Source organism: Somniosus microcephalus, chromosome 12 (genome assembly GCF_052327205.1).
Source record: "Somniosus microcephalus isolate GS21.2 chromosome 12, FLI_Smic_1.0, whole genome shotgun sequence".
NCBI lineage: Eukaryota > Metazoa > Chordata > Chondrichthyes > Squaliformes > Somniosidae > Somniosus > Somniosus microcephalus.
This window is the reverse complement of record NC_140998.1, coordinates 130691711-130703853: the sequence shown is the minus strand read 5'-3', so window position 1 is coordinate 130703853 and position 12143 is coordinate 130691711. Positions and strand designations below refer to the sequence as shown.

At 50.9% G+C, this 12143-nt stretch overlaps 1 protein-coding gene across 1 annotated transcript in view; it reads right to left on the bottom strand.

Annotated features, from left to right (window-relative positions):
• Positions 1–12143, bottom strand: part of rab15 (RAB15, member RAS oncogene family) — a 348654-nt gene that overhangs the window by 6569 nt on the left and 329942 nt on the right. Inside the window, exon 3 of the mRNA XM_086003565.1 lies at positions 755–815. Coding sequence (XP_085859691.1) covers positions 755–815 — 61 coding nt within the window. The remainder of the gene's footprint in view (positions 1–754; positions 816–12143) is intronic.

Below are 12143 nucleotides of genomic sequence, written 5' to 3'. Positions count from 1 at the left end.
AGTTTTTCCAATTTCCATCCCATGCTGACACTTAGTGCAGTTCATGGACACCAGCAGCCCTCTGATACCTGCTATCAAAAGGACATTATTTATATATGGGTCCAGGCACTGAGGCTCCAGTTTGAAAAGGTGGGGGGTGGGGCTGCAGCCTCAGCGGGAGCCTCAGTCAACTTCAAAATTGGCGAAGACAAGATGTCACCAACAGGAATGGTATGGCTTCAGGCTGGTAAGTGAACTCGGCCTAATCTTAACCCCTCCCATGCATCATTCTCGGTGGGGGGGGGGGGAGTAAAATGGGTCCCTGCGCGCTAGCATACTATTTGGCAGTGGAGAATATCATAGTTAAGTCTGAGATTATTGTCACTTGACAGCCGTACTGTCACCTTCCAGGTAGAGTCACTGGGTTGCGACAAAAAGCAGGCACTCCAGCTTAATTTTCCTCTTCCTAGTCAGGAGCACTAGGGCTAATTGTATCACCCTCGACTGCAGCCATGGTTAAAATCAGCAAGGACCAAGCCTAGGCCTTATGATTTGTATGGTCCATGTGATACCACATATGACTAATGATGAAAATATAAGCACAAATGAAAACAACTTGTAATGATTATGTGAACTCAGTCAAAAACATTTACCCACTAAACCATCAGAGAAAGCTTGTTTGCTTTAAATTTCAGTTAGTTTTCAACTCAATTTTATGATCTCTCTATTTTATGCTCCTTCCCAAAAATGCAGAGTGTAATATACTGGAGCTCACCTGGGCCCGTCTGTAGTACTGCTTTGTGATAGTCTGGTATCGTTCCTGCCCCGCTGTATCCCTGAGAAAATAATTTAAAAAAAAGATAAAAGTATTAAACTTATAATTGCCATACTTGGAAAAATGTTTAATTACAGGATCTGCATATTAATCAACAATCAATAGCTCCCTATTTTCTTCATCACTCTATTTATCACCCTCGCCTTTATGAGACACGGGTATTTTTAGGCATTCAGACGTAGTGCTACACAACAAAATGTAGGTTATAATCCAGTTACAAAGGAGCATTTCCTTCATGAAGGAGTGTCCAGCAAATCATTTTTGTTTTTTATTTGAGTGGAGAGAAGGGCCAGTAGAGCAGTGCTCATCACTTTCACCATAATATCTGCAAATGTAATTCACACTACAAATTCTTCTCAACATGGCTTTGGTCGTCGTATTGTGTGTTTGCAAAACAAACAAGAAAACATTTCCCAAGTGCTCTTTCCATGAAGATGGGACCAGGGCATCGCTGGCAATGCCAGCATTTATTGCTCATCCCTAGTTGCCTTTGAGAAGGTGGTGGTGAGCCGCCTTCTTGAACCGCTGCAGTCTGTGTGGTGAAGGTACTCCCACAGTGCTGTTAGGGAGGGAGTTCCAGGATTTTGACCCAGCGTCGATGAAGGATCAGCGATATATTTCTAAGTCAGGATGGTGTGTGACTTGGAGGGGAACTTGCAGGTGGTGGTGTTCCCATGCACCTGCTGCCCATGTCCTTCTAGGTGGAAGAGGTCGCGGGTTTGGGAGGTGCTGCCGAAGAAGCCTTGGCGAGTTGCTGCAGTACATCTTGTAGATGGTACACACTGCAGCCACGGTACGCCGGTGGTGGAGGGAGTGAATGTTTAAGGTGGTGGATGGGGTGCCAATCAAGCGGGCTGCTTTGTCCTGGATGGTGTTGAGCTTCTTGAGTGTTGTTGGAGCTGCACTCATCCAGGCAAGTGAAGAGTATTCCATCACACTCCTGACTTGTGCCTTGTAGATGGTGGAAAGGCTTTGGGGAGTCAGGAGGTGAGACACTCGCCGCAGAATACCTAGCCTCTGACCTGCTCTTGTTGCCACAGTATTTATGTGGCTGATCCAGTTAAGTTTCTGGTTAATGGTGACCCCCAGGATGTTGATAGTGGGGGATTCGGCAATGGTAATGCCATTGAATGTCAAGGGGAGGTGGTTAGACTCTCGCTTGTTGGAGATAGTCATTGCCTGGCACTTCTGTGGCCCGAATGTTACCTGCCACTTATCAGTCCAAGCCTGAATGTTGCCCAGGTCTTGTTGCATGCGGGCATGGACTGCTTCATTATCTGTGGAGTTGTGAATGGCGCTGAACGCTGCAGTCATCAGCGAACATCCCCATTTCTGACCTTATGTTGGAGGGAAGGTCATTGATGAAGCAGTTGAAGATGGTTGGGCCTAGGACACTGCCCTGAGGAACTCCTGCAGCGATGTATTGGGGCTGTGATGATTGACCTTCAACCACCACAACCATCTTCCTTTGTGCTAGGTATGACTCCAGCCAGTGGAGCGTTTTCCCCCTGATTCCCATTGACTTCAGTTTTACTAGGGCTCCTTGATGCCAGACTCGGTCCAATGCTGCCTTGATGGGTGTCGATGACACCTTCCATCACTTTGCTGATGATTGAGAGTAGACTGATGGGACGGTAATTGGCCGGGTTGGATTTGTCCTGCTTTTTGTGGACAGGACATACCTGGGCAGTTTTCCACATTGTCAGATAGATGCCAGTGTTGCAGCTGTACTGGAACAGCTTGGCTAGAGGCGCGGCTAGTTCTGGAGCACAAGTCTTCAGCACGACAGCCGGGATGTTGTCGGGGCCCATAGCATTTGCTGTATCCAGTGCGCTCAGCCGTTTCTTGATATGATGTGGGTGCCATCACATGACCTTCCATTAACATTTAAGGAAGAGACAGATGCGAACACCTCAATGATATTACTTCCAGCTCTTTTAAGTTAAACTTGCATGCTAGCACCTCTTTGAAGCGCAATGTCTCTGGCCCAAGCCGAACCGTGAACATAAATGCACGTGAAATGCAAACGGGGCAGAAACCGAGTGCAAGGGGTCTTTGCCCCTTCTTTGCCTATTTGCACCCCAGAAATAGGTGCACACGGAGCACAGAAGAAAATCGGCCCCACTATAACCTGGCATTGGGATTCCTGGGTTATTAAGAAGAACCAAATGTGTCCCAACAGTCAATTACTGCAAGTGCTTTTAGGGCCCAGTCCTCATGTTAGCCTTGTCATTACCCGTGTAACATCTTTAGTTCCTAAAATAAAGTATAATAGCAATAGCCTGTGTTCAGTTAGCAGAAGCTTTATTCGATAACAAATGGCACTAGCACTTTGATTAAACGTTCTGGCATTTAATTCACACAGGAGTCATTTATTGCTTTGTAAACCCCTGATAAACAAAATATTGCTGACATTAATCACACTTTCAAACCGTTCAGTACTAAATGGGCTTTAGATTTCCATTTTCAGTCCATTAGTGTCCTCAGCAATGAACCCCTGCCAATGTCTATTGTTGAATGTTCTGAGGTCATTATGAAAATCTGTTGGACCCACAGAGTATGTTTTAATTTTGTTCTAAGGTAGCAATCAAAATCCAGAGATGCGGCACCTCAGTGTACCGCTCGACCCAGTTTCCTCCCTTACATCCATTCCATTACCAAGATTAAGCTCTTCCATCTCCCATAATTCACCTCTTCCATCTCTACCTCTCCTCATTGCTGCCAAAATCCTTCAGCACCTTGGAGCTAGATTTCTTCATGTTCTCTTAGTCAGTCTCCCCCTCCACAAATCCCAGCTCATTGAGAATGCTGTGGCCTGTGTTCTCTCACACATTCCTATCACCGCTGTCCTTCCCAAGCTTCATTGGTTCCCTGTGTTCAGTGAATTCACTTCCAGATCTTTGTCCTCACTTTCTAATCTCTCCATGGCCTCAACACACCTTATTTCACCGATCTGCTCCACCCATCTGCCCCACATGCGTCTTCCACTCTTCTGGCTCCTTCTTCCCCACTGTCTCATCAGTGCCCACTCTTTCAGTCACTACACCCATGTCCTTTGCAAACTGCTCCTCCAACATTACCTCACCTTACCACCTCCGATTTCAAAAGCTTCCTCAAAAACCTTTTCTTCATTTGTTTTATCTTCTTCTCAGCATCCAATGACTTTCCTCCACCTTGCAAAATGCTTTGAGTTGTCTCTCTGTACATGAGGACGTTAAATAGTTGCATTTTTCTTCCCCTTCCTCGTGTTAGGTCTGTTCTCACCACACGGTGTGGCCCCTATCTCAGGTCGGTCGGGTGATCTGCTCCCAGAATCCTATCTGTGCAGCTTAATAACCAGCTATCAGGAGATTAACCCATAGAGCACCGCTTGACCTGCCTTATGACCTGCCACCTCTTCCCATTCCTCACCCCCTGCCGCCCTTAGATGGCATAAGGGTTGAAGTTGGGAGCTTGCCCTGGGAGTAAACCCATAAACATACCTCTGTCACCACACTTTGGAATGCTGAGAAGCATATTTTCTAGACAATTAAAAAAAAATAGTTGACAAGTTCATTTAAATTGTGAAGAAATTCTGCTCTAACCCTCAAAAGGGATCAATGCAATGTGCCTTCTGTCCACAAAACAATCATCTGCAGAGCTTTACGATGGTAGCATAAGCAAGTCACAGAGGAAAACAATGGAAAATATTGCTTGTGTAGTGGTTAAGCAAACGCAACCTGGACATGTCCTTGAACAAATGGAATGTCATTGTTGGTTGAAGCATTGGGGTATAAATTGGTCTTGGGCCATTAACGTAAAACGGGCAACAGTGAGTCGGAAGCCAGTTTTGCATTCTGCTCGATTATTCTTTCCATTGACTTCAATGATACAGTAGGTTGCATGCAGTTGACTAGCTTAGGCACTTGTTAAAGGGCACAAAATAAATACATTTCAGAAGTTACAGTCTATGGATATAGATTTCCATAGGTGTTCTTCCACTCCTCTGCTGTAACTTTCATACCATCAGCGCAAAGAGTTCAGCAATTACAGGGAAATTACAACATGGAAGCAGACCATTCGACCCAACCAGTCCATGTGGTATTTATCTCCACTCGAGCAGTAACCCTAATTCCACGTGCCTGCCCTGTTCCCATGGCCCTTTATTTCCTTTTCCTTCAACTACCTATCTAACCTAATCTTGAATGTTGAGATGGTCTTTGCTTCATTCACTAACCCGAGTCATTCATTCCACAGCCTCACAAACCTCTGTGTAAAAAATGTTTCTCTTGCTCTCTTACAGTTAAACTTGTATCTATATCCCCTCATTATAAACTCCTCAATTAAAGTCTGTTTCTACCTATCCTGCCCCATCCCTTCATCATATTAAATAACTTTATTTTATCCGCTCCTGGGATGTGGGCGTCGCTGGCAAGGCCAGCATTATTGTCCATCTCTAATTGCCCTTGAGAAGGTGGTGGTGAGCCACCTTCTTGAACCGCTGCAGCCCATGTGGTGAAGGTACTCCCATAGTGTTGTTAGGGAGGGAGTTCCAGGATTTTGACTCAGCGACCATGAAGGATCGGCGATATACTTCTAAGTCAGGATGGTGTGTGACTTGGAGGGGAACTTGGAGGTGGTGGTGTTCCCATGTGTCAGCTGCCCTTGTCCTTCTAGGTTATAGAGGTCGTGGGTTTGGGAGGTGCAGTCGAAGAAGCCTTGGCGAGTTGCTGCAGTGCATCTAGTACACAGCAGCCACGGTGCGCTGGTGGTGGAGGGAGTGAATGTTTAAGGTGGTGGATGAAGTGCCAATCAAGCGGGCTGCTTTGTCCTGGATGGTGTTGAGCTTCTTGAGTGTTGTTGGAGCTCCACTAATCCAGGCAAGTGGAGAGTATTCCATCACACTCCTTACTTGTGCCTTGTAGATGGTGTAAAGGCTTTGGGGAGTCAGGAGGTGAGACACTCGTTGCAGAATACCCGGCCTTTGATCTGTTCTTGTAGCCACAGTATTTATGTGGCTGGTCCAGTTAAGTTCCTGGTCAATGGTGACCCCCCAGGATAATGATGCTGGGGTATTCGGCGATGGTAATGCCATTGAATGTCAAGGGGCAGTGGTTAGGTTCTCTCTTGTTGGAGATAGTCATTGCCTGGCACTTGTGTGGCACGAATGTTACTTGCCACTTATCAATTCAAGCCTGAATGTCATCCAGGTCTTGCTGTATGCCGGCACGGACAGCTTCATTATCTGAGGAGTTGCGAATGGAACTGAACACTGTGCAATCATCAGCGAACATCCCCACTTCCAACCTTATGATGGAGGGAAAGTCATTGATGAAGCAGCTGAAGATGGTTGGGCCTAGGAACTCCTGCAGCAATGTCCTGGGGCTGAGATGAATACTAAAACCAAAATTATACAATCTACTTTTAACTTCACTTATTTCTTTAAGTTCCCTCCCAAAAAGTAAAAATAACTAAAACAAAAATATAATTATGCTGTTTATGAATGATATCATCCCAATCAGCCTGATGGGCAGCTGTCTGGCTGTTCTTCCTCACTTACAGTGACTGTGCCTCTTTAATGGGTGCCTGCTCCATATTCCACCTATATTATGGAAGCACTATTTGCTTTGTTCATTAAAAAAATTAATATATGCTCCTCTGTTGGCTCAGCCAGTTGAGGCATTGATCAAATCATCCTGCAATCGCAATAAAAGAAGGCAACTGAGAGGTGACCCTATAGAAGTATCTATCTATATCTATATATATATATAAAATTGCTCTTCTGTCTGTCTGTCTGTCTGTCCGTACTCTATACACTCAAAAGTTATAGAGCGTACCTACACGCGTGTTACATCAAAAGAAAGCTTACGATTCCGGAACGGTCATAAGCGTATTTACTTTTCGGTGAGACAAAAATTGTGCTGACGGTATCCAAAAAACGTTCAAAATTCCGCTCATTATCCCCTCATTAGCATTGAGTGATGTGAAGGTTGACCAATCGTACAGTCGAGCGACCTAACGGTCGACCAATCGCTGCGTCACGGGGGCGGGTTCATTGCGTGTGCGGGCGGGCCATCCTACAGTTGAGTGACGTGATGATTGACCAATCCTACAGTTCAGTGACCTGATGGTTGACCAATCGGTGCGTCACATTGCGTGTGTGGGCGGGCCTAATCCTTCTGACCAGAGGTGAGTGGCCGCCATCTTGATTCCTAACTTTATTTATTTTTGCCACTTTCTGTGTGGTAGGGAACTAAGGAAAAGAACAATTTATTTCAGTTTTAAATTGTATTTAGGAACAGTTAGAAATGAAGTGCTCCCCTGCCCTTCGCCCGGAGGCTCGCCTACTTTGATGGCCATTTTGAGCGGCTGTGCCGGCCCGGGAAGCCTGGGCCTTGAGTTGAGCGGATTCCCGGCGCGATGCCGCTGCCCCCTGGGCCCGAGGCGGACGCCGATCAATTTGTTTTAGTCGCCAGTTTAGACAATGCCCGGAACCTGCTGAAGGCCATTCATTTCCGCGACCAGGTCATCGTCTTCGCCTCGGCCAACGGCATCAGGGCTCGGCTCAGTTTGCGGCTGCAGCCCGGGGACTCACGCGGGCTTTCACCCCTTCGGCCCGGTCCCGGGGCTCCCCGCGGCGTCAACCGCGCCGCCCGAGAGCCGGACCCAAAGCCACCAGGTGACCGGCCGCGGCGGTCCGTGCCGGGAGCCGCCGCGCACAAAACTTCCCCGTGGCGTCAACAGCCCCGTCCCAGAGCCCGACCCAAAGCCACCAGGTGAGCAGCCGCGGCGGCCCAGTCTCTCTCTCTCTCTCACACTCCCAATCTCTCTCTCTCTGCCAGTCTCTCTCTCTCTCTCTCTCACACACTCCCACTCTCTCTCTCTCACACACTCCCACTCTCTCTCTCTCTCACACTCCCAGTCTCTCTCTCTCACACTCCCAGTCTCTCTCTCTCACTCCCAGTCTCTCTCTCTCTCACACATTCCCAGTCTCTCTCTCTCACCCTCCCAGTCTCTCTCTCTCTCTCACTCCCAGTCTCTCTCTCTCCCTCTCACAAACTCCCAGTCTCTCTCTCTCTCACACACTCCCAGTCTCTCTCTCTCTCTCTCACTCCCAGTCTCCCTCTCTCTCTCTCTCCCAGTCTCTGCCTCTCTCTCTCTCACACTCCCAGTCTCTCTCTCTCTTTCTCTCACACTCCCAGTCTCTCTCTCTCACACTCCCAGTCTCTCTCTCTCACACTCCCAGTTTCTCTCTCTCACCCTCCCAGTCTCTCTCTCTCTCTCTCACTCCCAGTATCTCTCTCTCTCTCTCTCACTCCCAGTCTCTCTCTCTCTCACTCCCAGTCTCGCTCTCTCTCTCACACACTCCCAGTCTCTCTCTCTCACACTCCCAGTCTCTCTCTCACATTCCCACTCTCTCTCTCTCTCTCTCACTCCCAATCTCTCTCTCACTCCCAATCTCTCTCTCTCTCACACTCCCAGTCTCTCTCTCTCTCTCACACTCCGTCTCTCTCTCACACTTCCAGTCTCTCTCTCTCTCACACTCCCAGTCTCTCTCTCTTCCCCCAAATCTCTCTCTCTTTCTCTTCTCCCCCCAGTCTCTCTCTCTCTTCCACCCACAGTCTCTCTCTCTCTCCCCCAGTCTCTTTCTCGCTCTCTCTCAAACCCAGTCTCTCTCTCCTTCCCTCTCTCTCTCCTTCCCTCTCTCTCTCTCTCCTTCCCTCTCTCCTTCCCTCTCTCTCCTTCCCTCTCTCTCTCTCCTTCCCTCTCTCTCTCTCTCCTTCCCTCTCTCTCTCCTTCCCTCTCTCTCTCCTTCCCTCTCTCTCTCCTTCCCTCTCTCTCTCTCCTTCCCTCTCTCTCTCTCCTTCTCTCTCTCTCTCCCTCCTTCCCTCTCTCTCTCTCCTTCCCTCTCTCTCCTTCCCTCTCTCTCTCTTTCCCTCTCTCTCTCCTTCCCTCTCTCTCTCTCTCCTTCCCTCTCTCTCCTTCCCTCTCTCTCTCTCCTTCCCTCTCTCTCTCTCTCTCTCCTTCCCTCTCTCTCTCTCTCCTTCCCTCTCTGTCTCTCTCCTTCCCTCTCTCTCTCTCTCTCTCCTTCCCTCTCTCTCTCTCTCCTTCCCTCTCTCTCTCTCTCCTTCCCTCTCTCCCTCTCCTTCTCTCTCTCCCTCTCCTTCTCTCTCCTTCCCCCTCTCTCTCCTTCTCTCTCCTTCCCTCTCTCTCTCCTTCTCTCTCCTTCCCTCTCTCCTTCCCTCTCTCTCTCACACTCCCAGTCTCTCTCTCTCTCTCCCCCAGTCTCTCTCTCTCTCTTTCTCTTTCTCCCCCCAGTCTCTCTCTCCCCCACAGTCGCTCTCTCCCCCCAGTCGCTCTCTTCTCCCCCCGTCTCTCTCTCTCCTTCCCTCTCTCTCTCTCCTTCCCTCTCTCTCTCTCTCTCCTCCTCTCTCCTTCCCTCTCTCCCTCCTTCTCTCTCTCTTCCCCCCAGTCGCTCATTCTCTTTTCCCCCCAGTCGCTCTCTCTCTCTTCCCCCCAGTCGCTCTCTCTCTCTCTCTTCCCTCCAGTCGCTCTCTCTCTCTCTTCCCCCAGTCGCTTTCTCTCTCTCTTCCCCCCAGTCGCTCTCTCTCTCTCTTCCCCCCGTCGCTCTCTCTCTCTTCCCCCCAGTCGCTCTCTCTCTCTCTTCCCCCAGTCGCTCTCTCTCTCTCTTCCCCCAGTCCCTCTCTCTTCCCCCCAGTCGCTCTCTCTCTCTCTTCCCCCAGTCGCTCTCTCTCTCTCTTCCCCCCAGTCGCTCTCTCTCTCTCTTCCCCCCAGTCGCTCTCTCTCTCTCTTCCCCCCAGTCACTCTCTCTCTCTCTTCCCCCCAGTCGCTCTCTCTCTCTTCCCCCCAGTCGCTCTCTCTCTTCCCCCCAGTCGCTCTCTCTCTTCCCCCACTCGTTCTCTCTCTTCCCTTCACTTGCTCCCTCTCTTCCCCCCACTCGCTCTCTCTCCTCCCCGCAGTCGCGCTCTCTCTCTTCCCCCCCAGTCGCTCTCTCTCTCTTTTCCCCCCAGTCGCTCTCTCTTCCCCCGTCGCGCTCTCTCTCTTCCCTCTAGTCGCTCTCTCTCTCTTCCCCCCAGTCGCTCTCTCTCTCTTCCCCCCAGTCGCGCTCTCTCTCTCCCCCCAGTCGCGCTCTCTCTCTCTTCCCCCCAGTCGCGCTCTCTCTCTCTTCCCCCAGTCACGCTCTCTCTCTCTTCCCCCCGTTGCTCTCTCTCTCTCTTCCCCCCAGTCGCTCTCTCTCTCTTCCCCGTCGCGCTCTCTCTCTTCCCTCTAGTCGCTCTCTCTCTCTTCCCCCCAGTCGCTCTCTCTCTCTTCCCCCCAGTCGCGCTCTCTCTCTCCCCCCCAGTCGCGCTCTCTCTCTCTTCCCCCCAGTCGCGCTCTCTCTCTCTTCCCCCAGTCACGCTCTCTCTCTCTTCCCCCCAGTTGCTCTCTCTCTCTCTTCCCCAGTCGCTCTCTCTCTCTTCCCCTCAGTCGCGCTCTCTCTCTCTTCCCCCCAGTTGCTCTCTCTCTCTCTTCCCCCCCAAGTCGCTCATTCTCTCTTCCCCCCAGTCGCTCTCTCTCTCTTTTCCCCCAGTCGCTCTCTCTCTTCCCTCCAGTCGCTCTCTCTCTCTTCCCCCCAGTCGCTTTCTCTCTCTCTTCCCCCAGTCGCGTTCTCTCTCTCTTCCCCCCAGTCGCTCTCTCTCTCTCTTCCCCCCAGTCGCTCTCTCTCTTCCCCACAGTCGCTCTCACTCTCTCTTCCCCACAGTCGCTCTCTCTCTCTCTCTCTCTTCCCCCCAGTCGCTCTCTCTCTCTTCCCCCGTCGCTCCCTCTCTCTCTTCCCCCCCAGTCGCTCCCTCTCTCTCTTCCCCCCAGTCGCTCTCTCTCTTCCCCCCAGTCACTCTCTCTCTTCCCCCCGTCGCTCTCTCTCTTCCCCCCAGTCGCTCTCTCTCTTCCCCCCAGTTGCTCTCTCTCTTCCCCCCAGTCGCTCTCTCTCTCTCTCTTCCCCCCCCAGTCGCTCATTCTCTCTTCCCCCCAGTCGCTCTCTCTCTCTTTTCCTCCAGTCGCTCTCTCTCTTCCCCCAGTCGCGCTCTCTCTCTCTTCCCTCCAGTCGCTCTCTCTCTCTTCCCCCCAGTCGCTTTCTCTCTCTCTTCCCCCAGTCGCTTTCTCTCTCTCTTCCCCCCAGTCGCTCTCTCTCTCTCTTCCCTCCAGTCGCTCTCTCTCTCTCTTCCCCCCCAGTCGCTCTCTCTCTCTCTCTCTCTCTTCCCCCCAGTCGCTCTCTCTCTCTTCCCCCCAGTTGCTCCCTCTCTCTCTTCCCCCCAGTCGCTCCCTCTCTCTCTTCCCCCCAGTCGCTCCCTCTCTCTCTTCCCCCCAGTCGCTCCCTCTCTCTCTTCCCCCCAGTCGCTCCCTCTCTCTCTTCCAACAACATGCCCTCAAAAAACCTTAGCACCGCCGGGCACCCCCAGCTAGTCTATATATATAAAAGGATCGTGGTGTCTGTCTGTCTGTCTGTCTGTCCGGGGCATCACTCAAAAGTTATAGAGCGTAACTACACATATGTTATATCAAAAGAAAGCTTATGATTAGGGGAGTCTCATAGGCATATTTATTTTCTGGTCAGACAAAAATTGTTCGGACAGTATACAAAAAACTTTCAAAAAACGGACAAAATCCACTCATTAGCGGTTCACCAATCCTACCGCTCATTAGCTTTGAGTGACGTGATGGTTGACCAATTGGGGGGCATTTCATGGCATTTGTGGGCGGGGCCTAATCCTTCAAACTGCCGAGCGGGAGCTGAGCTGAGGTGAGTGGCGGCCATTAAAGACCGGCCGGGCCTGAAGCTAAAAAAATGGTAATGGAGGTGAGGAAATTGTTGATTCATTAGTATTGATTCAGGAATTTCTCTCCCTCTCTCTCTCCTAACCCCCCTCTCTCTCTCTCTCTCTCTCTCTCCCGAAGCGGGAGCTCAGCTGAGGTGAGTCGCGGCCCGAGAGCCCGGCCGGGCCTGAAGCGCTAGGCCGCGCACGGTCACCGTGGCCTGCCTCTAAATCCTTTCCCCCCCCTCTCTCTCCTTCCCCCCCCTCTCTCTCTCTCCTCTTCCGTCTCTCTCTCTCTCTCTCCTCTTCCCTCTCTCTTAGTGCGGGACCGGGAAAACCGGGGCTTTCCAATGAGCCGTCCCCGACCTAAAACAGACATGGGAGTCCAGAGCGAAAGGCCTTCCACTGCCGCCCGGCCAACCGGGTCCAAAGGCCCGCCTGGTTAAACATGGGGAACCCCAGGCTCGCTTCTGAGCGATGGGCACCCAGCCTCCCGGTGTCGGATCTACTCCGTCCTCGGTCCGTCTCCCTTCGAC